Source organism: Notechis scutatus, chromosome 2 (genome assembly GCF_049901735.1).
Source record: "Notechis scutatus isolate UNSWTSFEM ecotype Mainland chromosome 2, rNotScu1.2, whole genome shotgun sequence".
NCBI lineage: Eukaryota > Metazoa > Chordata > Lepidosauria > Squamata > Elapidae > Notechis > Notechis scutatus.
The window spans coordinates 147,357,515-147,381,925 of record NC_142010.1 but is presented as its reverse complement, the minus strand read 5'-3'; the positions used below and the strand labels follow the sequence as shown (position 1 = coordinate 147,381,925).

Genomic DNA, 24,411 nt, shown 5'->3' with positions numbered 1-24,411 from the left:
GGTAGTAGAGAGAAAGCATAGCTGTTTAACTTATTCTTTGCAGCAGTCTTGACGCAAAAAGAAACTATAGCCCAAACTACGAAAAACATAACCGTAAAAGACAGACTTGAAATAAAAATGAAAATAAGTAAGAAAATGGTAAGAGAGCAGCTGTCTGATCTTGATGAATATAAATCACTGGGACCTGACAGATTACTTCCCAGAGTACTGAAGGAGCTGGCAGATGTCATCTCAGAACCACTGTACCATGTATTTCAAAATTCCTGGAGCACTACCTGAGGATTGGAAGAGTTGATGTAGTTCCCATCTTCAAAAAAGGGGAAAAAATCAGACCCAGAAAACTACAGACCAATCAGCCTAACATCCATCAATACCTGGAAAGATACTGGAAATCAACAACAACAACAACAACAACAACAACAAAAATAGATCTGTAAACATCTAGAAACAAGTTTGTTAAAACTGATCATGCCAAATCAATTTTATTTCATTCTTTGACAAAATTAGTCATTTAATTAAATTAGTAGACCAGCGAAATGCTGTGGACATAGTATACTTAGACTTCAGTAAGGCATTTGACAAAGTAGACCGCAACCTGCTTTTTGGTAAGCTAGAAAAAAATGGGATAGACAGCATCACCAGATGGAATTTCAACAGACTTGAACATAGGCCCCTATTTAACAAAATGAAATTCAATGTAGAGAAAAGTAAAATCTTACACTTAGACAAGAAAAACCAAAATGACATGTATGGATTAGGTGAAACCTGGCTTAATAGCAGTAACCATGACAGCGATATTGGAGTCCTAGTGGATAATCAATTAAGTATGAGCCAACAGCAGCCAAAAAAGCCAATGCAATCCTAAATTGAATTTAAAAGAGGGATTGAATCAAGATCACATGAGGTATTAGTACCAGTATAAAGTCTTAGAAAGGCCACATCTAGAATATTGCATCCAGTTTTGGTCACCATGATATAAAAATATGTTGAGATTCTAGAAAGAATGCAGAGAAGAACAACAATAATTAGGTTCCTGGAGGCTAAATATATAAAATGAATGCTTGGAAGAACTGTGAAAAGAAGGACGAGGGATGACATGATAGCAGTGTTCCAATAATTGAGGGGCTGTCACAGAGAAGAGGGGGACAACCTATTTTCCAAAGCACCCAAAGGCCAGACACGGAACAGTGGATGTGAAATAAGGAGAAATTTTGTGACAGTGAGGACAATTAACCAGTGGAACGGCTTGTCTCCAGAAGTTGTGGGTGTTTCATCACTGGAGGCTTTCAAGAAGAGATTGGACAGCTACTTGTCAGAAATGGTACAGGGTCTCCTGTTTGAGCAGGGAGTTGGACTAGATAACCTACCAAGGTCCCTTCTAACTCTGTTATTCTAAGCTTCTAAGAATGTCGTGTACTAGCCATGTATTGTACAACCCAAATATGCTTAACACAATGAGGGGAAGAGCAAGAAACCCCAAATCTGTCCAATCAGACAAATCTGAAAACTCTCGCCCTGCTTAAATGTCTGAGGCATCCTCAGCCATCTGGCATCAAATTTCCATGGTCTCCACCCAGATTAATTAATGAAGCAACAGGTCCGTCAAAAGCTTGCTTATCCCATTTTTTACATTATGGAGATAAAGCTTTTTTGGGTGGGTTCAGAGGGCTGCATCTCTTGGAGTATAATTTATTGGGCTTTGGATGTATAAGTCAAGGGGACCACCCTCTCACTTTCCAGGCCTCCTTTCTCTCCTTCCCTCTCTCTCTCTCTCTCTCTCTCTCTTTTACTTGATGGGAAGATCTGAACCTATTTGTAAAGATGACTGAATCTGTCACTTGAAGATGCCCTTTTCATTTCTTTTCTTTCTTTCTTTGCTCAATCTATTTCAATTCTCTGCTCCCCCTCCACTTCCCATCTCTCTATCCTGCTCTCTATCTCTCCTCCGAGTTCATGCCACAAGCATGAAATAAGCCCCCTTTTTATAGCCTTCTCAATTACAAAACTGTTAAGCAACAAATCAGCTGCTGATGGACACGACTTGAAAACAAGGTGCCTCTTTCCCTTTCTTCAGTCCTGTCATCACAAAGATGATTTTCCCATCCATTTTTTTTTTGTTATCCCTTCTCCAATTATTGCCTACAATAAGGGTTTTGACTGAACTTTCCAGGGACGAGAGTAGCCACTTTCAAGGCTAGTTGTTTCTCATAGCACATCAATTAAGGCAAACTGCAAAACCAATATAAATTAAACTGCGAAAGATGCTGACCAAAGGAATTGTGTACTCCTACTGGGACAAAAAAGAATTTCTGTATTTTTCTGTGTATATACACAGTCACGCACGTGGGCACGCGCACACACACACACACACACACACATGCATGAATAGAAATAAGAAGTGTTTTCAGATTAGTAGGAGAACTATCCAAAATGGTTAAGAAATATGTTTAAAGTCAATATTGCTATTCCAATTTTTCCTGGCATATTGTCAGAACTATAATCCAACGTATATTTCAACCTCATGGCCAAGATTCAGCAAAGGCCATGAGGTTGAAATATATTCTGGTACATGGTACCCTAGTGGTTTCTTCCAATGCTGTAACCCTTTTGAATTGAGGATTTCTGTGGGTGGTAGCTTCAGCTGTGCTTTCTCCGTCCTCCAATACTTTTTGCCCTTCTTACCCTGTCACCCAATAGCAAAAGCTTTCTTTCCTTTATCACCTCTGAAGCCTTGTCCACATCTGGCCGACTCTTACAGAAAAGTGATGAGTGCAATTTATATATATATATATATATATAAAGGCATGAAAATAAAAGTATAGCATGATGCAGATATGATCCTGCACCCCCTTTTATGACCCTGATAATGGAAGTTACTCTGCATCTAGGCAAGGAGGTAAAAAACTAGCCCTTTTTTTCCTCACAACAAAAACCTTGTCCCAAATTAAGTTCCCCAATGGCTGTTTTCTTCTTCCAGAGATATGCAGGGCAACAATCCAAGCCCACTGCCATAATAACTGGAGGGAGGGGGAAGAGAAAAGACCATGTCAGTGAAAATTATGCTATAGCCTACAGTGCTGAAACTATGTCTCTTCAATGAGTAAAAAAGGTTCAGTGGGTGCATCATGCTTCAGTCCTTTGAAAGTAGCTTGGGCCAAAACTGTACTAGCAACTACTGGGAGAAATGGAAAGAAGGAGAGATGATCTACAGCAGTGGTGTCAAACTGGATTTCTTGGAGGGCCGGATCAGTATTGTAGTTGTTCTCCGTGGCCTGGCTGGGGGTGGGGTGGGGGGAAGAAGACAGGACAGAGGCCATCCTGCAGCATTCTGCCGGCCAAAATGAGATGTGGGGGGCCATGGGCGCCCTGTTTTTGGCTTGAATGGCCTCCTGCTGCACCCTGCCAGGCAAAACCGGTCACCCGCCCCCCTGTGCCCTATTTTTACTACCAGAGGCACCATGGGCCAATCTTTTGCTATTTCCAGGCTGGCCCTGTGGACCAGATCTAAGCACCCTGCAGGCATTGAGTTTGACATCCCTGATCTACATGATCATGCATCAAATCTGCTAATCATGGGTTTCTTTCCTCACAAGTAAAGGAGTGAGGCTACCCTCACAGGGCTCTTCCTTTCCCCAGTTCCTAGTTCCCCCAGAGATGGCCTTCCAATATTTATTCCTTGCTGTTTTTCTCTCCTTTGCACTAATGCCGTAATTTGCAACTGAGAGAAACAACAACATGCTGAGTAGCAGGTGTTGTCCACAGCTTATGCTTTCCACTGTTGCTGAGCATATTGTGCTTATTATGTTGTATTTAACTAACAAAATCAAATAAGTGGGAAGGATTTGTTGTTGTTGGTCTGTTTTATTCCATCTGTGCTGAATTTCAAAAAAAAAAAAAAAAATGAACTAGAGAACGCCAGCTTTCTGCTGGAACTGAACCATTTAATCCAGCTCCTTGATTCCCTAGAAATCACCCAAATTTGAAATCAGCTAGATGTGAGGTGACTTCCTTCTCACGCACTCACCCGGCTGTCAGAACTTGGAGCCATGGTGTCTGTCATCCAAGAGCCAAATCTGGATCCAGATGCACGGATAGTAATGGGGTTGCTTATTCCAGTGAGTTTTCCACAACCTGAAATGCAAAATAGAGGAGACACAGAGAACGAGAAATCTTTCTCCACCTCTGAATTAAATCTTTCTTCTCCCCCAACCACCCTTTCTCCAACACCCTGAGTCAATGGAAAAATATAGTAACATGAAATATGCCATTTTATTGCTCTTCTCTCAAGTCACTGACACTGACATGAATTCCCTCCAAGGTATGAGTGACAATATCAAAAAGGTTTCACACAGCTTCCCTTAGAAAATGCCAGAATGGGAAAATGCTGCGTTAATATTGGTGCAAGTTAAGGATAATTTAAACCTGTCTCATTGTGGGCTGGCAACTTAATGACAACTTAAAGAGATGCTACTAGGGCATGTTTGTTCTGTTTGTTAGATGCAAGCAGGGAATGTCCTACTGTGGCCTAGAAGCTAGATTTGTTTTCCAATCAATCTTGTATCTTTTATTAGCCCTAGAGACACTGTGTCCTCATTAAAAACAGAAAAATGTGGACTTTTATTTTACAGTAGGGCCAAATACTAACAACAAGAAAACTACAATAACACAATCCATAATCCCAGGAAAATATGTAAGTAATGAACTGTTAACATTCTTAAATTTCAATAGCTTAAAAATTAATTCGTGCCCAATCATTCCACTGTCCTTTGTTTTCTCAATAGACCATTTCCTCTGTTCTTCTTTTAATTTTACCTGGAAGACGAGCACTTTTTAATCACTCTCTGCTACGAATAATTCAAATTTATGAGGTTTAAAAAATATAAATAAGGAATTATATCTCCCATGTGTATTTGTCAAAAGAAGACTGTTAACACTATTGACATTTAACATTATTGTTACATGATATATGAAGTTAATTCTGAAAGCGCACTCTGAAGATGTTGAGATCCCTCACAAATTATTAAAAGTTAAGATTCTGCAGCATTTGGCATACAGTTCCCAAAAAGTGATTTGATGCATGCCAGATAGCATGGCCTGCAACTTTTAAAATCAAAGACATTTTCCCCAGATCACAAGAAGCTGCAATTGCATGATCTTGGGAAAAGATGTGGCTGCTTTAAAGAGCTGCAAATATGTATTAGGTTTGGTCTCCCATGTATTCTAAAGTATCTTTAAGGAATCACCTTAACCCTAACCAAAAATGGCCCAGAAAACAGTCTGAAAACGGCCCAAAAATGCCCTGCAAATGCTCCCCAAAAAGGCCTGAAAACATCCTGAAAAACATCCTGAAAATGGCCTGAAAAATGGCCTGGGTTTTTTGGCCATTTTGGGGGCCATTTTTGAACTGTCTTTTGGGGTGTTTTCAGGCGGGTTTTTGGGCCATTTTTCAGGTCAAAAATGACCCAAAATGGCCTGAAAATGCCCCCAAAATGCCCAAAAAGAGGCAAAAAATGGGTGGGAGCGGGGCCAATCAGCAGTGGGATTAGCTTCAGCTGGCTGAATCCTATCTCTGTCTTTGTGAGTGGCCAGGAGGCGGGGCTGAGTGTGATGAGTGATGTCACTCACCCAGTCACATGACCAACCGGCCACACCTACCCAGCCAGAGAACTGGATGTTAAGTCATTCCAATCCCACCACTGCATATAACCCTATTTTTCCTCAGATGTAGTGTACTCCTGGGTGGAAGTCATGCTGCATGATTGAACAGACTCTATTATGAAACATTTTAAATTATTATACAAAAGTGGGCCATATAATGATCCTTCTCTATTAGGCAAACATAGGGTCACCAGATCTGGACTGCAAAACCCTGTTTTATCTGTTACCTGGCAACAAAGTTTTCCTTGCTACCATCTAAGGATGCAATCTGCTGGCAGTAGGGAAGCAAGGATTCTTAAACTTTGGAAGTAGCTGGATCTTCACTCATGACGAAACTACAAGGAGGCAAAGTTTTGGAGGGGTGACATTTTAAGAGCCTGCTATGGAAGCTCTCCATCAAAGGATTGCCATGAAGTACATAATGTGTCCCCAAAGACCCATTTATCACAAAACCAACATCTTATGTTGCTTCTTGCTGTATCTTATAAAGTCAGGATATTTGTTTTGACTACAATTGGCCTCTTTTCTGGACATGCCAGTACATTCTAAAATAGTGGCACTGGACTACGGTCACTCATCTTTTTTATTTTTCAAAAATGCCTGAAGGAATTCAGGTTTAAGGAATTCTAAAAATTCAAGAGCAGTCTGGCTGTCTTGGTTCTGAAGTATGTCAGCTTCCCATAAGTATCAGGTAAGGCAGAGAACTTGGTGGGCTTCAAGACAGGTGACTGCCACATTGCCTAAATTAAGCTTTTTATATATATATATATATATATATATATATATATATATATATATATATATATATATATATATATATATATATATATATATATATATAATATTATATTTATATTTATATTTATATTTATATTTATTTATTGTTGGTTATTCTTTAAAACATCTGTACTTTGGAATATATTTGAATGTTTGTTTGTTTTTTTCCACTTTTTATCCCATTGCTCATCATGAGGAAAATGTCAGCAACTTCTCCAAAAGGCACTGGATGGTCAGCGAGGTTCGGGCAATCCCCCATTTGTGATCTCTGGCTGGGCCCACCCACCTGCTCTTGTGCTATGCTTTCCCTAAATAACTAACTTTTCCCCCGCCCAGGCGAGTGCCGCACTGCCCTGCTATACTTACTGGAGCTGCCTGAGTCAATTAGCTGCCTATTTGAAGCTGCGTTTCAGCCCCAAAGTGGTGCGTGTGAGCAAAGCAAGTGAGCCCACATGGTCACGGCCAGCGAACCCCTTGTCAACAAAAGTGCAGCCCACTTCTGCCAAAAGGCTCTAGTGAACAGAGTGAGCTACAAGTCTTGATCTACTGATGAAATTAAGAAAACTTTCAATAACCTGCAAGATTTTCAAAATGCTACCAAAGCTTTTCCAATACATGTTGCTGTCAGCAGAGAAAGACTAGGCGGATACCCTCTCCTTATTCAATATGTAGAAACTAACCAGATTGGCAGATGAATGTTTATTCAATTCTGGAAATGAGGGCACTGCAACTCTAGAGAACAGTCTACCTTAGAAGGCCCTCCCCACCAAATTGCTACCCTCAGCTTTCAGCTGCTGCTGCCTCAGGCGGTTACTTCACTCTCCTTTTGGCCTATGGCATCCCTGCAAATTTGGGTACATTTTGTTCCCTTGGCTGTGGTCTACGTGCCCAGCTACATGGGCTGAAGGGAACCAGAGAGACATATATAAATGTTCAGCAGAAGCTTAGCTGCCTGTTTTTTGAGAATCATTATGTTTTGGAGAGTTCCTACTTCATGCAATATCAAATGAAAGTTCAATGGTCAAATTCTATGTGGTTTTTTTGACCCAACCTCCCCCCCTTTGTTTTTAAGGGATAGGGCAAACAGCAAGCAGATTAAATGGAAAAACCATGCTGAACTGGGTATAACCAGGAAAGAAGCATGGTTCCTTTGCTTTTAAAAACAAACATGTGGAGATATGAACAACTCCTGTCTATGAGCATCCAAGCTTCAAGAAACAATCTTAAAAGGAAGTAAGAATAACAACTTCCTGTTGCATGCAATGAGAAAGCAAGACATTGCTTTATGGTGAATTCAAATCAGTTCATTAGCTCATTATTATTTGTACCAATTTCCACTGGCTTAGTCTCCCCTGGTTACTCTGAACTTCATCTTTAGGGATCCTTGACTGCTGGCTGGGAATGATGGGAGATGTACCTTAACCTATTGGGAGAGCATCAGGCAGGAAAGACAGGGACACTTCCAGATCTTCTTGGGATCTGAGCCACCAAATTCTTGCACATACAAGATGTGCTCTAGGACTAAGCTACTGCTCTGGATGGCTATCTCTACTTATAGGAAGGCTTATAAAGGTAGCACAGTGCTTATCTTGAGCCTCCTGCCTTCTTTCACTCTTGGGCATACCTTTGTTCTCTGCTTACACTACTTTCTGTTATTTTACCTTGCTTTCACTGAAATTCGGTGAAATTAAGGCTGGGAGAAATTACATAGGCCAAACAAAACTCCATTTCCAGGTTAGTCTTTGTTCCTTTTTGCCTGCCACTACTGATAAAAATTACACGTCCAAAACATTTTTGCCCAATGGCAGATAAAACTGTGCAAGCAGGTTAGGCAGATTTGTATTAATAACAACTCAGTTATGTGAGTGTTGCCTAGATATATCATACAGAAAGCATTTGAAAAATATCCTTGTTGTGATTATGGTGTTGGCACAGTTATTCGCAAAGATAACTGGCAACCATCAATCACAACCCCTGGGCAAGCAATTTTTGTGGGCAAAAAAAGAACAAGAGCCCTAATGTGTAAAATCTTCAGAGCTTATAATAAGACACCGTTTTATTTTATCTAGCAAAATATCATGCACACTGGCAGTTATAAAAATAGTGACAATAATAGTACCCAGACTTCCTATTTCAAGTCTGCTACAGGCAAAATGAGAAAAATATCACCTACTCTCAGTCTGGAGATCCCTGGTTAATCTCTAAACAAGATAATTGGCTCATGAAAGATGGGAAGCTATTACAAAAATTTCAGTTGTGAAAGAACTCTTCAGATCCTACTAACCCAATTTCAAGCTCCATTCTGCTTTTTTGTATTCTGTCTCCAAGGGAAAATATGATCAACACAGTTGAAAATCTGATCAATAACCTGAATCATCCTGAATAGACAAAATTATCAAATCCCCTGGGATAGTTTGCATTTTTGGCAGGAATATTGGATGGTGGTGGTGGTTGTTATTTAGATCATGTTTTAAAGCATCGTGCTAAAGTTCTGGACTGTTGTTAATTCCCACTCCAGAGGAGTAAAGCTAGTCTCCTTAGAATTAATTTCCATGGTCAGTTGATGTGAGGAAAAGATGGCAAGTCTATTTGAAACTGGAAATTCAGACCAGGTAATTATGCTTGGCAGACAGGAAAGTGGAGTTATAGGAAGTTAGCACCCACCCCTCTCCTAGAAAATTGAAATAGCCTAGGAAATATTAAAAAGGCAGAATATTTCCTCTAAAAAGAGTAAAAACTCAGAAGCAGAAACTCACCCCCACCTTTGTTCATGGGTGGGCCCATTAAGGCCTGGGCCAGAATACTTTACATAAGAAAGATCTCCAGGTAAAGCTATAGCAATTGCCAAAAGCCCTTTTAAGGGCATAAATCATCCAGCAAGGCTAGACCAAGCCTGGAACTCAGGACAGCCTACAGAGTTGCCCATGGGAGTCTGACAACCAAGCAGAATACAAGCTCAAATTCAAATCCCAACAGAGGGTATAAAACCTAGGCACTCTCAGCACCTCAGTCCTTTTTTATCAATCTCTTCCCTTTCATTCTGGAGCTCCAGGCCACGTGGTCCTGTCCACCATTAAACCTTCCAAGCAGCCTCCATGTTTCCAGTGTCTTTTTCCCCACTTGGAACTGAACCCAGAAGGATATTTCTTTCAACAGAGTAAGCTACCTGTAACTCTTGACTATATTTCTTGCAACCAAGACCTACACGAGATGAACAGGCTTTCATTTAACCATCATGATCTATGTCCAATTTGTGAAGGAGAACTGGACTTCTTTCAGGTGTAAAGAAATCCCCAAAAGGCTGGAATGCATGCTGCATTGCAAAGGGTGGCTCAGCTCATCGAAGAGGAGAGAAAAAAAAACCTCGGAATGTCTTACCTAACTTCTGCATGCAAGCATGCAACCGAGCTTCCAAAATCAGCACTCGTTGTTGGAGTTCCTCGTAGTCATAGGCACCCATCTCTTCCTGGATCTGAAGCAAGCTGCCTGAAAGGTTTCTCACTTCCTCTTTGAGCTGCACGATGGTGCGAGTGTCAGACTTATACTGATCCAATACAGGAATAAGAGGCATCAGTTCCGTCATTTTGTCCTTGAGCTCCTGCAAGTGGAGACAAGAAAAATCCAATGAAGGGGAGCAAAAGGAGGAGTGTAACACGGTCACATTTTAAATTAACAGAGTTGGAAGGGACCTTGTAGGTCATCTAGTCCAACCCCACCCCTCCCTGCCCAAGCAGGAGACCCTACACCATTTCTGATTAGATGGCAGTCCAGTCTCTTATTGAAAAACTCTGACTTTGTTACGATTTGACCATGGGAACTTGCACTCTTTACTAGACTGGAGTTTTTGATGCAAAGCATACGTCCTACATGAACTGAAAATAAGGAGAAAATAAGCAATGAAACAATGCATAATTCCTTCCCCTTCTGGCAGGAATAGGACAGTTGAAAGTGCAGTCAGCTAAATATGGCTTCCTTCAAAATGAACTATTTTTCCAATACTTTTCAAAGAACAGTAAAGGAATGCAAAATAATATATATATTTTGCATTTTCCAAGTATTCTTCATGAAGTCAGGTCATTTTTATTACTTAGTGAAGAGTTCTTGGAACTTCCAAAGGTTGCATTGCAATGTTTACTAAATCTTAGGGTTCATTTTATGAATATTATCTTAATAAGATATTTTTCCACCTCAAGATCCTTTTAGGTGAATTCCTTCCTTCCTTCCATCCTAAATTACTTACTTAATTCTAAACTGCTCATCTCCCTCAAAGAGGAGTTCTGTCTGGTGTATAGTGAAATATAACAGATAAATAAAACAATGTATATAAATTAACATTAAAATTAAATTAGGATTAAAAAATTTAAAATGATAGACTACTGGCAATTAAACATCAAAAGGGTAAAAATCCAAAGACAGCCATTTAATTTTGGTCATTACAAGGTGGGGGGAGGGTATCTCATGAGACTAGTCAGTCCCACAGTTGAGAGGGCCTCTGTGCCCTCCACGCAAAGCCAGACAGCCAAGATTTAACCAGGAAGGCCAAGAGATTGGGGACTTTCTTCATATCAGGGGGTAGAACACTTCACAATGTGAAAGCAGTGACAGAAAAGGCTGTCAAATAAAATTCTGGGACTGTCTTTGTTTTTTATAGCCCAGTTTAAAGTTAAGGTTGGACATTCTACTCATGGAATCCATATCCGCCTTCCTGTTTTTTTCAGTCAAGTTTGCATATATGCACCTATGTACATAGGCACATGAGCACGCACGCACACACACACACACACAAACACACATAAGAAATCCTTACCCCTAAGCTTCACTTTCGCTTTATGTAAGTATACAAGTATAATGAACATATATGTATTGCTAATAAAGAAAAGATTAGAGAAAGCAGGTTTGCCAAACGTTAACATGTGCTGATCTACATATAAAAACCAAATTTGAAAAACAGTATTTCAGACTCAGTGGAAATGCAATGGATGGAATCAAGTATTGTGTGTACCTATTCAAACTGTTCTTTGTCTGCTAACTGTATGGCTAGCTCTCCCAGTTTACAGTCACTTTTAAATCAGAATTGGACCAGATAGCCAATAAAACAATGCTGGACTATCTCCAGTAAACAAGGCTTGAGAGCTATGCCTTGGGAAAGCATAGAATCTTGGAGACACTCCTATGATTGATATAAATCAACCATTTTCTCCCTTCAACATTACTTTGTTTACAATTCGACTTCTCCTTTGAAACTTACAATAATAGCATGACATTTACTATGAATTTTCAGAAGTAGTCCTATGTTCATGCAAAGGTCAGCTTGATTCATGTTCTTTCCAAAGTTTCCAGAAAAATTATGAAAGAGAAAGAGAGAAATGGGGAGAGGGAAAAAGAAAGAAAGAGAGAGAAAGACCTGACATATCATATGGAAACACATGTTAGAATGAAAACTTACTGATAAATTTAGGTTGCGCTCTTATCTAATGTACCTAATGTTTAGTGAAGAAATACCACTGTGAAAATTAGTATTCTTATTTTACAGCAAGATTATTGATTTGAACCAGTGTACTGAATGTCTTTATGCATACTTCATTATTTCCCTGTAAGAAAGACGGCTCTAAAATGGATGACATCAACTTAAACCGCAACCTAAGCCAGGGAGCACCAATAAACAGCAACAATACAATTAAAACAACCAATAAATAAGGTCAACCCAGAATACAAACATACTGATAATTCATCATTATTCGTTATTAGGAAGCTGGAAAATATGGAAAATTCTAAAAAATAAAATTGAACATCTAAATAGGAGGAACAGAGACTTGCTGTAATGAGAACTTTCAATTAGCAGAAGACCTGAAAGGAAATGTGACTCTATAAATTTACTATCCTCATACCCATTTTACAGAAAGAGTAAAAAATATGTAACATATTTTAATACCATCTCCAAAAGCCTTTAATATATATTCTACTGGTTTAATTAGAATTACTTCCTGGAAAAACCAAGGGGAAAATATCATGTACAATAAAACACACTTTATTTATGCCCATCTGTTTCAAAGCAATCACACTCATGTATTACATTATTGTGCATCATCTAACTCCCAAAAGATAGATATTATAAATAGAAATTTAGCAAACTGCTGCAACTGGGAAGGAGTATAGTGACACAAAGCATCTGTTGAAAACATGGCAATAAGATACAACTTTTCTATGAGGCTTTCCAGACTGCCAGTACACCATTTTTCAAATACACTTTACAGTGTCTTTTAAATCTATTCTAAACACAGCCAGCAATATTTACTTTTTAAAATCTATGCTCAGGCTACTATATCAGGGCTTTAAAACTCTGATTGGCCACTAGTAGATAGTATAAACTCTTTGTTCCAACCTGGCTATCTGGAGTTTTGTAGCCAAGATAAAAAAGCCTAATCTATGCTGATTTTCATACCACTGTAATGTCTGTATAAGTGTTAAGCCTGTGGAGAACATCATTTTTTGTTGCAGATAATTCCAAGCAAGTAAATATATGATTGCCCTTTGCACCCACTGATCCTCTTCTCCAATGCATCCAGTGATCATCCTAGGCCAAACCAAGTCCATAAATGCTAGGGAATTTCTAGAAACCTGCTACTCTGACAATTAGATAATAGAGATATAGACATAAACAATATATTCAGGCTATGCAAAAGAGACAATCAACAAGCCAAAAAGCAAACAAAAAGATCAAGCCATCTTCCCACCAGCAATTAGCACCCAAAAGAGCACATATTAGCTCCAAGATTAATATCAGACCAACAATCATGAAGTAAATAATATCACAATCAAGGAACTGACAAACAAACAGTAAACAGCCCAAACAAAGAACTTCCAAGACCACTCCCATCAACGTTGACAGGGGAAGCCATTAGATCAGGGGTGTCAAACTCAATTTCATTGAGGGCCGCATCAGGGTTGTGGTCATGGCCAGCTCGACATCACTCATGTTGGGGGTGCCTGTGGCGGCCCAAGTACTCTGCCAGCAAAATGGGCTCCCAAGCTCTACTTTCGTTTCTGATAGCCTCTTGCAACCCCCGGCCAGCAAAAATGGAGCACAGGAGGGCCATCTGCCCCCCCCCGAGCTCTGTTTTTGCTGGTAGAGGCATGAGGGCTGGTCCTTCTCTGTTTCCAGGGTAGCCCCATGGGCCAGATCTAAGCACTCCATGGGTCAGATTTGTCCCCCGGGCCTTGAGTTTGACACGGCTACACTAGAATATAAACTGAGAGCAAACTCCACTCCTTATAAGCACTGATGATGTTACCTAGTTTGGGTAATGAAATGTCTGCAAGAAAACTACCAAGCCCAGAGACTACCAAGGACCACTCAATTCTTTCACCTGCAGAACTGATATGGATGTTTCCAGTATAATAATGGTATCAAACTAGATTTCAAAGGGAAAAATTATAAAAAACAGACAAATATTGGTTTAGATATGGAATGACCCTAAGTCTGGAATGTTGTCAGCATGTTAGACATTCTGCTGGCAACATAAAAAGATACCTGGAATGTCTCCTTCATCATCTGATAATGATGAAAACCTACCTCTTAAATTTTATCCTGAAATAGAATAACTTGGCTTCTCTGCTCTATCTAAGTCATGAGGCTCTATGAGATTCATAAGCCATTTTAACTTATCCATATGCTTGTTGAGCATAGATTGTATTTCCTCCTAGACTATTTCTGTAGAGTAAATGAATTATTGCCATGAAGAAAAAAGATTAGAACCTGTGTGAATGCCTCTCCAGTAGGATTTTAGCAATTAGAATGTGTGTGTGTGTGTGTGTGAAATTGGGTTAATAACTAAACTTATTTCAGCTTTCTTCTCACCCAAACACATAAATGTTTTTTTTCCCTTCCTTCCATCCCCTAATGGAGATCAATGGGTTTATTATACATTGTTTACTATGGCCACCAAGCTCCTAGAATACAGATGGCTTCATAAACATGCAGAAGCATTATTTGCCTCCCAATTCAAAGTTAATAACTATTATGGTGCTCAGCTAACTTCATTTTTACAAGCAGCTCAAGAGCATAGTCTAAAAGTTGAATCATTTTCTTCACTTGTTCAGGATGGTAAGTGAGACTAAAGTGAAGATAGGCTCCCTCCGCTGGTTCAAAATAAGGATGCCAGCCAGTCCATTATAGGTTATAAGTCTTTATCAAGAAATAACAAATCATACCTCTTTCTTTTTTGTGTAATGGAGAGGAGCCTCTGAAACCACATTATAGATTATTTGGCATCCTGCTTATAATACTAGCAAGAATCAGCTCCCCGGAGAGGCAATAAAGATGTAAAATTTAGAAATACTACCTGCTATTTTCTTCTGATATTGAGAAGCCTATGTTAAGGGTCATCCTAAGCACATTTCCAGCTCTAGACTAAAAGTCAATGTCTATTTTCTTTCGAATACAGTTAATCTTTCTGAAGACACACCAGCTTCTGGAACATTAATATCAAGAAAGGAATAAAATACCTTATCACAGAACTCCTCTTTCCTGTATGGAGCTACAAATTAATTAAAATTAGGGCTGGTGGAGAGAAATAACTTACTAGATATTAACTGTAGAGCTCTTATCTACCAAAACTTTTCAGGCATGGAGGTGCATAGCAATTTTCATAATTAGAAATGTCCAGAACATTCTGTGCATGAATTTTCCCAAGGAACTTTTCCATGGAACAGATAATTTTGGGTGGTTCAATTCCAAAACAAAACATTTGTTTGATCCAAGTACTATTAGTCCCACTACATAGACCAGACCAGACCAGACCAGACCAGACCAGACCAAAGAAATCAATTCCACAGGTATAATAGTATGTGGGAAAGATCTTGGGAGACTGGACAAAAAATGCTGCCAAGGGCCAGATATAGCATAGCCCACAATTGGATAGTGGACAGAAGAGATCTTCCCTAGTTTCTTAGACTGTTGTAAGAGGGGTGTGTGGTAGGATTGCACTGTACTTTCAGACTTGCAAGATTATGTCAATGTAGCTTTACTTATACTTTACTTAAAGTAATTAAGTAATTACTTTACTTAATTATAAAATTAGCTCATCTAGTTGTGATTCCTATCTGGTTTATCCTGCAAAGCTATCAATCTTGCAAGTATAATCTCCCCCCTTTTCTTTTACAGCCCAAGAAACCAGGAAAGCCAATAAGGTGCCTTAATATTAACTATTAATGTAATAGATTTCATTATAATTTTTATAATTAGTTTGCTCTCCAATGGGGGGGGGGGAGAGAAATAAACAATGAATGATAATACAATTCATTGACATTGTTCATGACAGTCCTTTTCAAACTGTGTTGCAATCACTAGAACAACAGATAGGAAATCAACAATGGTGATCGTAAATTTAAGGCTAATTCAGCTTTCTGCTGATTGAAGAATAGGCTGGTAGCCCTATTATTTAGTAATGAGGAAAGGCTATAGTTACATGCATAAATCTATCTCCTATTTTGCTTTACAGAAGTCAACTATACTGATCTTGAAAAAACTAATTAGTACTTAAATGGAGAACATAAGAAAATCTACAGTTAGAAAGCCAAATAAGTATCTATTATCTGAGAAGAATTTGGAGTGGAAAATTACTTACATGTTATATGTCCATCTTCTTACCAGTACCATGTAGATGAATGGATGGGTTAGGAGGTGGGGGAGGGAGGGAGAGAGAAAGAGAGAGAAAGAGAGAGGGATGATAGTTGATAAATGAGATAGGGAGGTAGATGATAGATACAGTAGATAGATACAGTAGATAGATAGTGTTAAGTATGGAGAATAACGGAGACCAGACATCTGACCAGTGACTTCAACTCTTTAATAAAGTGATAGAACATAACAGAGCAATGCTGTGGGCAGCAGTAACCCTTTTATAGGGTTAGCTGCTGCCTTATTAACCAATGAAAATGTGCAACAGGTTCAAACTACTGACCAATAAGGACAGTCCCAAAAGTGGCCAATCAGGGACTGGTTCTGGCCCAATCCCAAGTTGTTGTATAAGGGCCAATCAAGTGTGCAGGTTTTCAACCCCTAATTTGCATTTAGGTTATTCACTTTTATTGATTCACAACACCCCTCCCCTTGGGTTCCGTTTGAGGGAAGCTGTGATAAAATCCTCAAGATAGGCAGGCCGTTTGGTCTGCCTGGATGATTTCGAGGCTCCACGGGTTTTGTCTAATGTCCGGTTCCAGTGGAGCGTTTGGATGACCTTTGTTAAATTCTATTTCGCTGCACCAGCGATTCCGTGCTGCCTTCACTGTGGTTGTCTCTGCTACTGCGTGTTTCTTGGGTTTTGCAGTTCGGTTTCCCCGTGTTAAAGTTCCCTGAAGACATCAACTCCCTCCCGCTTCACGTTCCGGTGCTTAGCTGGGCTGTAGGGCTCCCGTTGACCTGCTATTAGTTGTATCAAAGTCAATTCCTCGATACTCCCTCCCCTTGAGTTGGTGAACCGGGAAGTCATGGCCGCTGGGTGGTAATCTCGATCGGAGCTGGTCTATGTGGCGTTTCCACACCTCCCATCGCTGTTAGCAGGCGGTAAGATCTAGGCCTGGTGAGGTGGGTAACGGTTGTGGGTATCCATAGCAGGTCGCGGAAAAGTTTTGGCAAAGATTAAATTGCCTACCTTAAATTCCGGCATTTGCTGCTGGAGCCGAAAGGTTTTTCGGTCTGCGAAAGCGGGGTGGAGCTGGTCAAGGTGCGATCGTATTTTCCGGCCCATAAGAAGTTCAGCGGGTGTTTTGTTGGTCATGCTGTGGGGCGTGATGTGCTGCAATAAGAGGATTTGATTGATTTTCTTGTCGATGTTGCCAAATTCCATTTTGTGCAGGGTCTTTTTCACAAATTGTACCATGCGTTCTGCACGTCCATTCGCCGCAGGGTGCGCGGGCGAGGTTAGCGCATGGCGGATGCCCTGATCAGCAAGATATTGTTCAAAGGGCAATGCAGTGAACTGTGGGCCGTTGTCCGAGACCAACACGTCTGGAAACCCGTGTGTGGCAAATAGTCTGTTTAATTTATTAATAACTGAGTCAGTTGTAGTTGTGTGCATTCGATGAATCTCGAGCCAGTTAGAATAGGCGTCGACAGTAATCAGGAAAGTGTGACCTTTGGTAGGCCCCGCAAAGTCAATATGAATACGGGACCACGGTCCCCTCGGCGTTCCCATTCGGTTGGGCTTGCTTTAGGTGGGCGTTGCTGACGTCCTGGCAACGTGGCACGTGCGACCCAGGCCTCGATTCTTTTGTCGATTCCCGGCCACCAAGCATAGCTGCGTGCGAGTGATTTCATCCGCACAATGCCGGATGTCCCTCATGCAATACCGCCAACACAGTCTGTTGCAATTTGCCAGGGATTACGACTCGATCGCCCCACAAAATACAGCCTTTTGGGAAAACAGTTCGGTTTGGCGGGCTTTGAAGGCACCCATTCAGGTGCAATTTGGTCCGTCGGCCACCCCGTTCAACCCAGCGTAGTATGTGTTGCAGAACTGGGTCACGTTTCGTTTCAAAAGCAATGTCTCTAGCCGTCAAGTGTGATGCCTGTAGAGCTTCAATTTGTAGTGTTGAGAGGGTTGGGGCTGGATCCACAACAGCGGCTGGGAGCGGTGTTCTGCTCAATGCATCGGCGTGGAGAATCGATTTCCCGGGCGGTGTTGTAAGGTGTAGTTGTAGGCGCCAGGAATTCAGACCAACGGGTCATTCTGGGGGATAATATATACGGGGTTGGTTTATTACCCGCAATGATCCCCAGTAGCGGTTTATGATCAGTGATTATTGTAAACGCACGGCCATAAACATATTCGTGAAATCTTTTAACTGCAGCAACAATAGCTAAAGCTTCTTTATCCAGCTGACTATAATTTCGTTCAGCTTTAGCTAAGGTTGCGAAAAAAATGCGATGGGGGCCTCCGCTCCGTTTGGTAACACGTGGGCCAGAATTGCCCCAACCCCAAAAGGTGATGCATCACACGTGATAGTGAGCGGCAGAGTCTCGTTGTACTGCATAAGTACTGAATCAGAAGTTAGCAATTTCTTTACTTGTTGGAAAGCATGTTGTTCCCGTTGTCCCCAAACCCGTTGCTTTTTTGTCTAATAGTCTATGCAATGGTTCAGCTACTGTTGCTTTGGGGTAAAAACACATTATAGAAATTGATAAGTCCAAAGGAACGCCTGTAGGTCTGCCTTGTTCCTCGGGTGGGTGCCTTTTTAATTGCTCGTAATTTGTCTTCGATTGGGATGAATTCCTTGGCTGTCCAGGAGGTATCCCAAAATTCTACTTTTTGGTACATAAGTGGCATTTATCTTTTTTTACTCTGAGGCCTGCATTTTGGAATCTTCATAAAACCTCTCTGAGTCGTTTTTCTAGGATGTCTTTGTTAGGTGCGGCTGATGAGTACATCGTCGAAATATGGGACAACGCCTTTTATCCCTTGTAACAACCTTTCCATTAAACTCTGGAAGATTCCAGGGCGACGCTTACTCCAAATTGGAGCCGGTTGCATTTAAATGCGCCCCTATGTGTTACGATCGTTTGCGCCTCGGCTGTGGTTGGGTCTACAGGCAATTGTTGATATGCCTGGGCTAGATCTAGTTTGGCGAAAACTTTCCGCCGCCCAGGAATGGAGTAAATGTTGCACTACCGGTACTGGATAAGCACTTTGCTGCAGTGCGTGGTTTAATGTGGCCCAGTAGTCTCCACAAATTCTTAGGGACCCATCAGGCTTGATAGGCGTCACTATCGGGGTTTCCCAACGGGCGTGGTCGGTGGGTTCCAGTACGCCCTGCGCTATCAGCTTATCGAGTTGTTCGTCGATTTTAGGTTTTAAGGCGACGGCACCCGGCGCGGTTAAGGCGGATGGGTGCTATTTCAGGTTCAAGTTAAGCGAGATTGGGGTCCCCTTATACTTGCCTAGTCCGTTCAAAACGTCTTGGAATTCTTGCACGAGTGCTTCTTCCCAATCGGCGCTTTCGGCCTTGTGGACTCCGGCTACAGTAATTCCGGCGGCCTGAACCATTGAAGGCCTAGAAGACTAGGCCTATCTCGATCCCGACAGTCAGTGGTAGTGCGACGGTGCGGTCCTTGAATGAGACCTGGAATCTGCGGGACCTGGCGACGGGGATTCGGTTGCCCTGATAGTCCTTGAGTATAACCCTTTGAGGGTTAAGGTCTTGGCGGCGAATCGTTGGAATAAGCTGTTGGAGCGTTTTCCACGACACCATCGAGAGGGAAGATCCCGAGTCTACCTCCATCACGCAAGGTTTGTTTTCGATGGCGACCTTTACTCGGATTTTCCCGGCATCAAGGGATGTAGCGTGGCCTATGGTGATTGTTTGGTGGGTCTCTTCCCGCCGGGTTTCCTCACGCCTGGTGGAAGTGGTGGGCGGCTTGTTTCTGTAGGAGTGGTTCAATTTTTCTCGGTGTGTGCCGAAGAATCCTGAAGACTGGAATTCAGCCTGTCGGGTTTGGAGTTCTGTTTGCTTCTGCAAACCTTTGCGATGTGACCGCGTCTCCCGCAATGGCGGAAAAAGTGCGTCGAGGAATTTGCAGCCGGATCGTGGGTGATTTGCTCCACAGCCGGCACACGGTCGAAATGAGTGTTGTGTGGACTGGTCTCTCTCCGTTCGAAGTCGGTTGACCTCTTCCTCATCGCTGTCGGACGGGGACTCTAGGTCTTCGTGGTGAGTTGATACCGGGTGTCTCTCTGAGCGAGGCGAGGTATCATTGGCGGTTCACGTGGCGGTGCGTTGGTGCGGCGCATTTGGGCTGCCGACTTCTTTGTCGCCTCCGCTGCCGAGGCTTCTTTAAGGGCATCGGTGAGGCTGATGTCCCCTTAGCCATAATTTTGCTCTGGATAGCACCGTCTTCTAGGCCCAGAACCAGGCGGTCCCGGAGGGCTTCTTGTAAGTCTGCGAACCCGCAGAGGCCTCTAGGTTCCGGAGGTCCGCGATGTAATTGGCAAGGCTTTCGCCCTCCGTTGGTCCCTCTGGTAATATTCGTGTCTTCTTACTAGGGTTGGCACGGTGGGCGCGTAGTGAGCCCGTAGTAACGGCTCGAGGACATCCCAGTCCATTTCTTTTACCTCTGCTGGCTTGGCAAGCGACTTTGCCATTTAAACACGGTTGGTCCACAATGAGTTAGAAAGATAGCTCTTTTTGCCGGTTGTCGCATCTTTCAAATTGTTGGTTTCAGAAACATCTGGAACCGATCCATGTAGGCCTCCCAGTCTTCGGTTTCTGGGTTGAATGGAGGCGGGTGGTGCGGCACCGCTGGCCATGTTGCCGTTGATGGTGCGTGTTCGACCACGTGCTCTGTTAGTTGCTCTGTAGGTTAGTCAGCTCTTCGGTCTCCGGATCCCACCTTCGTCGCCAGTGTTAAGTATGGAGAATAACGGAGACCAGACATCTGACCAGTGACTTCAACTCTTTAATAAAGTGATAGAACATAACAGAGCAATGCTGTGGGCAGCAGCTAACTCTTTTATAGGGTTAGCTGCTGCCTTATTAACCAATGAAAATGTGCAACAGGTTCAAACTACTGACCAATAAGGACAGTCCCAAAAGTGGCCAATCAGGGACTGGTTCTGGCCCAATCCCAAGTTGTTGTATAAGGGCCAATCAAGTGTGCAGGTTTTCAACCCCTAATTTGCATTTAGGTTATTCACTTTTATTGATTCACAACAGACAGACAGACAGATAGATAGATAGATAGATAGATAGATAGATAGATAGATAGATAGATAGATAGATAGATAGATGAGACCAATTTGTGGTTGTACAGTTATTCTAATTACTTACATATCTTATATTCAGATTTCTAGGAATGTAAGAGTTACAAGTCATTCACAGTTCACATTTATCTCCAAGAAATGATAGAAGTGAATTACACTGAGTTTTGTGAATTCAAGTTCTGTGAATTCCAAGTAAATTCCTGAGAAGGAATGGACTGAATTGCAGCTTAAGAGTGAAGCTCTATACATTTTTCCTTGGGAATAATACCCATTGAATTCCATTTTTGTAGGAATTCAGGTGAGGCTCAAATAATGCAAAATGTAACGTTTTTTGATACCAGAATACCTTTTAGAGAAAAGAAATTGACTCTCCTATGCTTACTATGCTGGAACCAAATACGGCAATTCTGGAGGTAAGCAAAAATGCCAACTGCTAAAAGATGCAGGCTGACAATGAAAATTCCACTGCCTTCCAATATTGTTTAAGGCTGGAGTGTGCAACTGTACTTGTATAGTTCCATTGTTTTGGTTTGAGTCTGGGGAACTGTATGGAAAATGGCTGGTGACACAATGGTTTTGGGAAGTGAGAAAAAAAATTGGCATTTTAAATTGTGAGGGAGACCATTGCGCTTAAACAAACATATATATGATCAGAGCTGCTGTCTCTCTATAAATACCAGTGGGGAGGTGTGGTGTGCTGGCTCTGTCCTGTGGCTTTAAGATGTTGGAAAAGGGAGGAAGTATTTTCTTCCTTTCTGACTGCGTTCTTGTGTTCTATGATGCGTGCACTTATTCTCCTGTTGGTCTGTCCATTGTATGTGGCTGGGCAATTGTTGCAATTGTTTCATAAACTCCATGGTTTTCTAGCTGGATCTTGTCCTTGGGGTTTCTTAGGATGTTGACTATATTTTGGTCAGTGCCGAAGGCTGTTCTGATATTGTTTGTGGAGAATTTTGCTGATTTTATCTGTGGTGCCTTTGATGTAGGGGAGGAGGGCGATACCATTGTCCTGTTCTGTGTCTCGGTTTTTTTGGGGGGTGTCTCCCTTAGGATTAGGTTGGTAATTGTGTTTCTTTGGAATCCGTTGGAAATTAATACGTTAGTGAGGGTGTGTAATTCTGTTCTCAGGTGGTCTTTGTCAGCTAGGCGTTTGGTTCTGGAGATGAGGGTCTTGGCTACGGAGTTGATCTGTGCAGGGTGGTGATGGGATTGTACGTTTAAGTAGCAGTTGGTGTGTGTTTTCTTCCGGTGGATGGTGTGTCCTAGGGAGCCATTGTTTTTTTTGTAAATTAGGACGTCCAGGAACGGAAGTTGGTTGTTGGCTTCTGTTTCCATGGTGAATTGTATTTTGGGGTGTAGGCTGTTGAGATGTGTGAGGTAGTTGTCCAGTTTTTCTTTCCTGTGCGGCCAAATTACGAAAGTGTCATCTACATATCTAAGCCAGAGTTTGGGTTTGTGTTCGGATTTGTCTAGAGCGTTGGTTTCAAAGTGTTCCATGTATAGGTTATTTATAGAGAGACAGCAGCTCCAATCACGCTTTGCTCGCACAAGCACGAAGCCGAAAGCACCAGCCTGAAGATGGCGAGTGGGATCTCGGCGAAACGTTGCCAAGATACTCTCAATCTTACATGAGCAAAGACCCGAACATGCCAAAACCTGCATACCTGCACCCGTGAAAATTTACATACATACATACATACATATATACATACATACATACATACATACATACATACATACATACATACATACATATATATGGCCTTCAGCTTTGTTCGGGTATTTTCCCACGTCATTATAGTTGTGCTTTTAAAGTTGTAGCAACGTTTCAGCAGAATCTCATCTGCCATCATCAGGCTTCTGTATTGTGTCCGTCTGTGGGTCAGACTTTTACAGTGGTTTCAGATTTAAATTTGGGGCAGCCTATTGCTGTGCCAGAATGGTTTTTTCTTCATCCTGATTGGTTGGGAGTCTTGGTCTGTGTTTATTGGTCTCGGAGTTTGCTGTGTTCTGCTTGATTGGTGTCTCTAATATCTTCTGTCTGTTTTTTGGCTCTTTTTGTATCTTGATTGGCTGGCAGCATTGTGTTACTTTATTGGAGGTCTTTAGTGCAGCTTGGCTTCGGGTAAATGGACGGCTATCATTAGTTAGGAAGCTGGGTTTCATCTGGGTGCCTGGTTGGGATGTGTTTGAGCTGGAGGTATCAGGGGGGATCTGTTTGTGCCCAGGTGTTTGCCTGGCTTGTGGTGTGGAGATTTTTTTGTTTGTGAGTGCAGGCTTCCAAATGATTGACAGCCTGGTGGAATCATCTCTTCTGTTCATGCTTTCTGGTCTTTTTTCAATCTCTATGGCTTCTCTGATGATTCTGTGGCTGGAATTTTCTATAGTGGCTAGGGTTTTGGTGCCATTTCAGCGTTGCTACAACTTTAAAAGCACAACTATAATGACGTGGGAAAATACCCGAACAAAGCTGAAGGCCACACATGTAAGTACCCGCGAAAACTTAAGAAAACACACACATATATACACACACACACACACACACACACACACACACACACACACACATTTGTTTTCTTAAGTTTTGTGGTACTTACATGTATGGTATTCAGCTTTGTTTGGGTATTTTCCCACGTCATTGTAGTTGTGCTTTTTAAAGTTGTAGCAACGTTTCGGCAGAATCTCATCTGCCTATACAGTTGTTTCAAAACTGAAACAACTGTAAAAAGTCTGACTCACAGACGAACACAATACAGAAGCCTGATGATGGCAGATGAGATTCTGCCAAAACGTTGCTACAACTTTAAAAGCACAACTGCAATGACGTGGGAAAATACCCGAACAAAGCTGAATACCATACATACACACACACACACACACACACACACACACATATTTGTTTTCTTAAGTTTTCGCGGGTACTTACATGTATGGTATTCAGCTTTGTTTGGGTATTTTCCCACGTCATTGTAGTTGTGCTTTTAAAGTTGTAGCAACGTTTCGGCAGAATCTCATCTGCCTATACAGTTGTTTCAAAACTGAAACAACTGTAAAAGTCTGACTCACAGACGAACACAATACAGAAGCCTGATGATGGCAGATGAGATTCTGCCAAAACGTTGCTACAACTTTAAAAGCACAACTGCAATGACGTGGGAAAATACCCGAACAAAGCTGAATACCATACATATATACATACATACATACACACACACACACA

The 24,411-nt window shown here is 41.6% G+C and overlaps 1 protein-coding gene across 3 annotated transcripts in view; it reads right to left on the bottom strand.

Annotated features, from left to right (window-relative positions):
- OLFM2 (olfactomedin 2) overlaps positions 1 to 24,411 on the bottom strand; it is a 275,974-nt gene that overhangs the window by 13,903 nt on the left and 237,660 nt on the right. For all 3 annotated transcript variants that reach the window (XM_087956555.1, XM_026673848.2, XM_026673847.2), the window contains exons 4-5: positions 9,814 to 10,033; positions 4,025 to 4,131 (exon numbers count right to left, since the gene is read on the bottom strand). In XM_087956555.1, the coding sequence (XP_087812681.1) occupies positions 4,025 to 4,131; positions 9,814 to 10,033 (327 nt within the window). The remainder of the gene's footprint in view (positions 1 to 4,024; positions 4,132 to 9,813; positions 10,034 to 24,411) is intronic.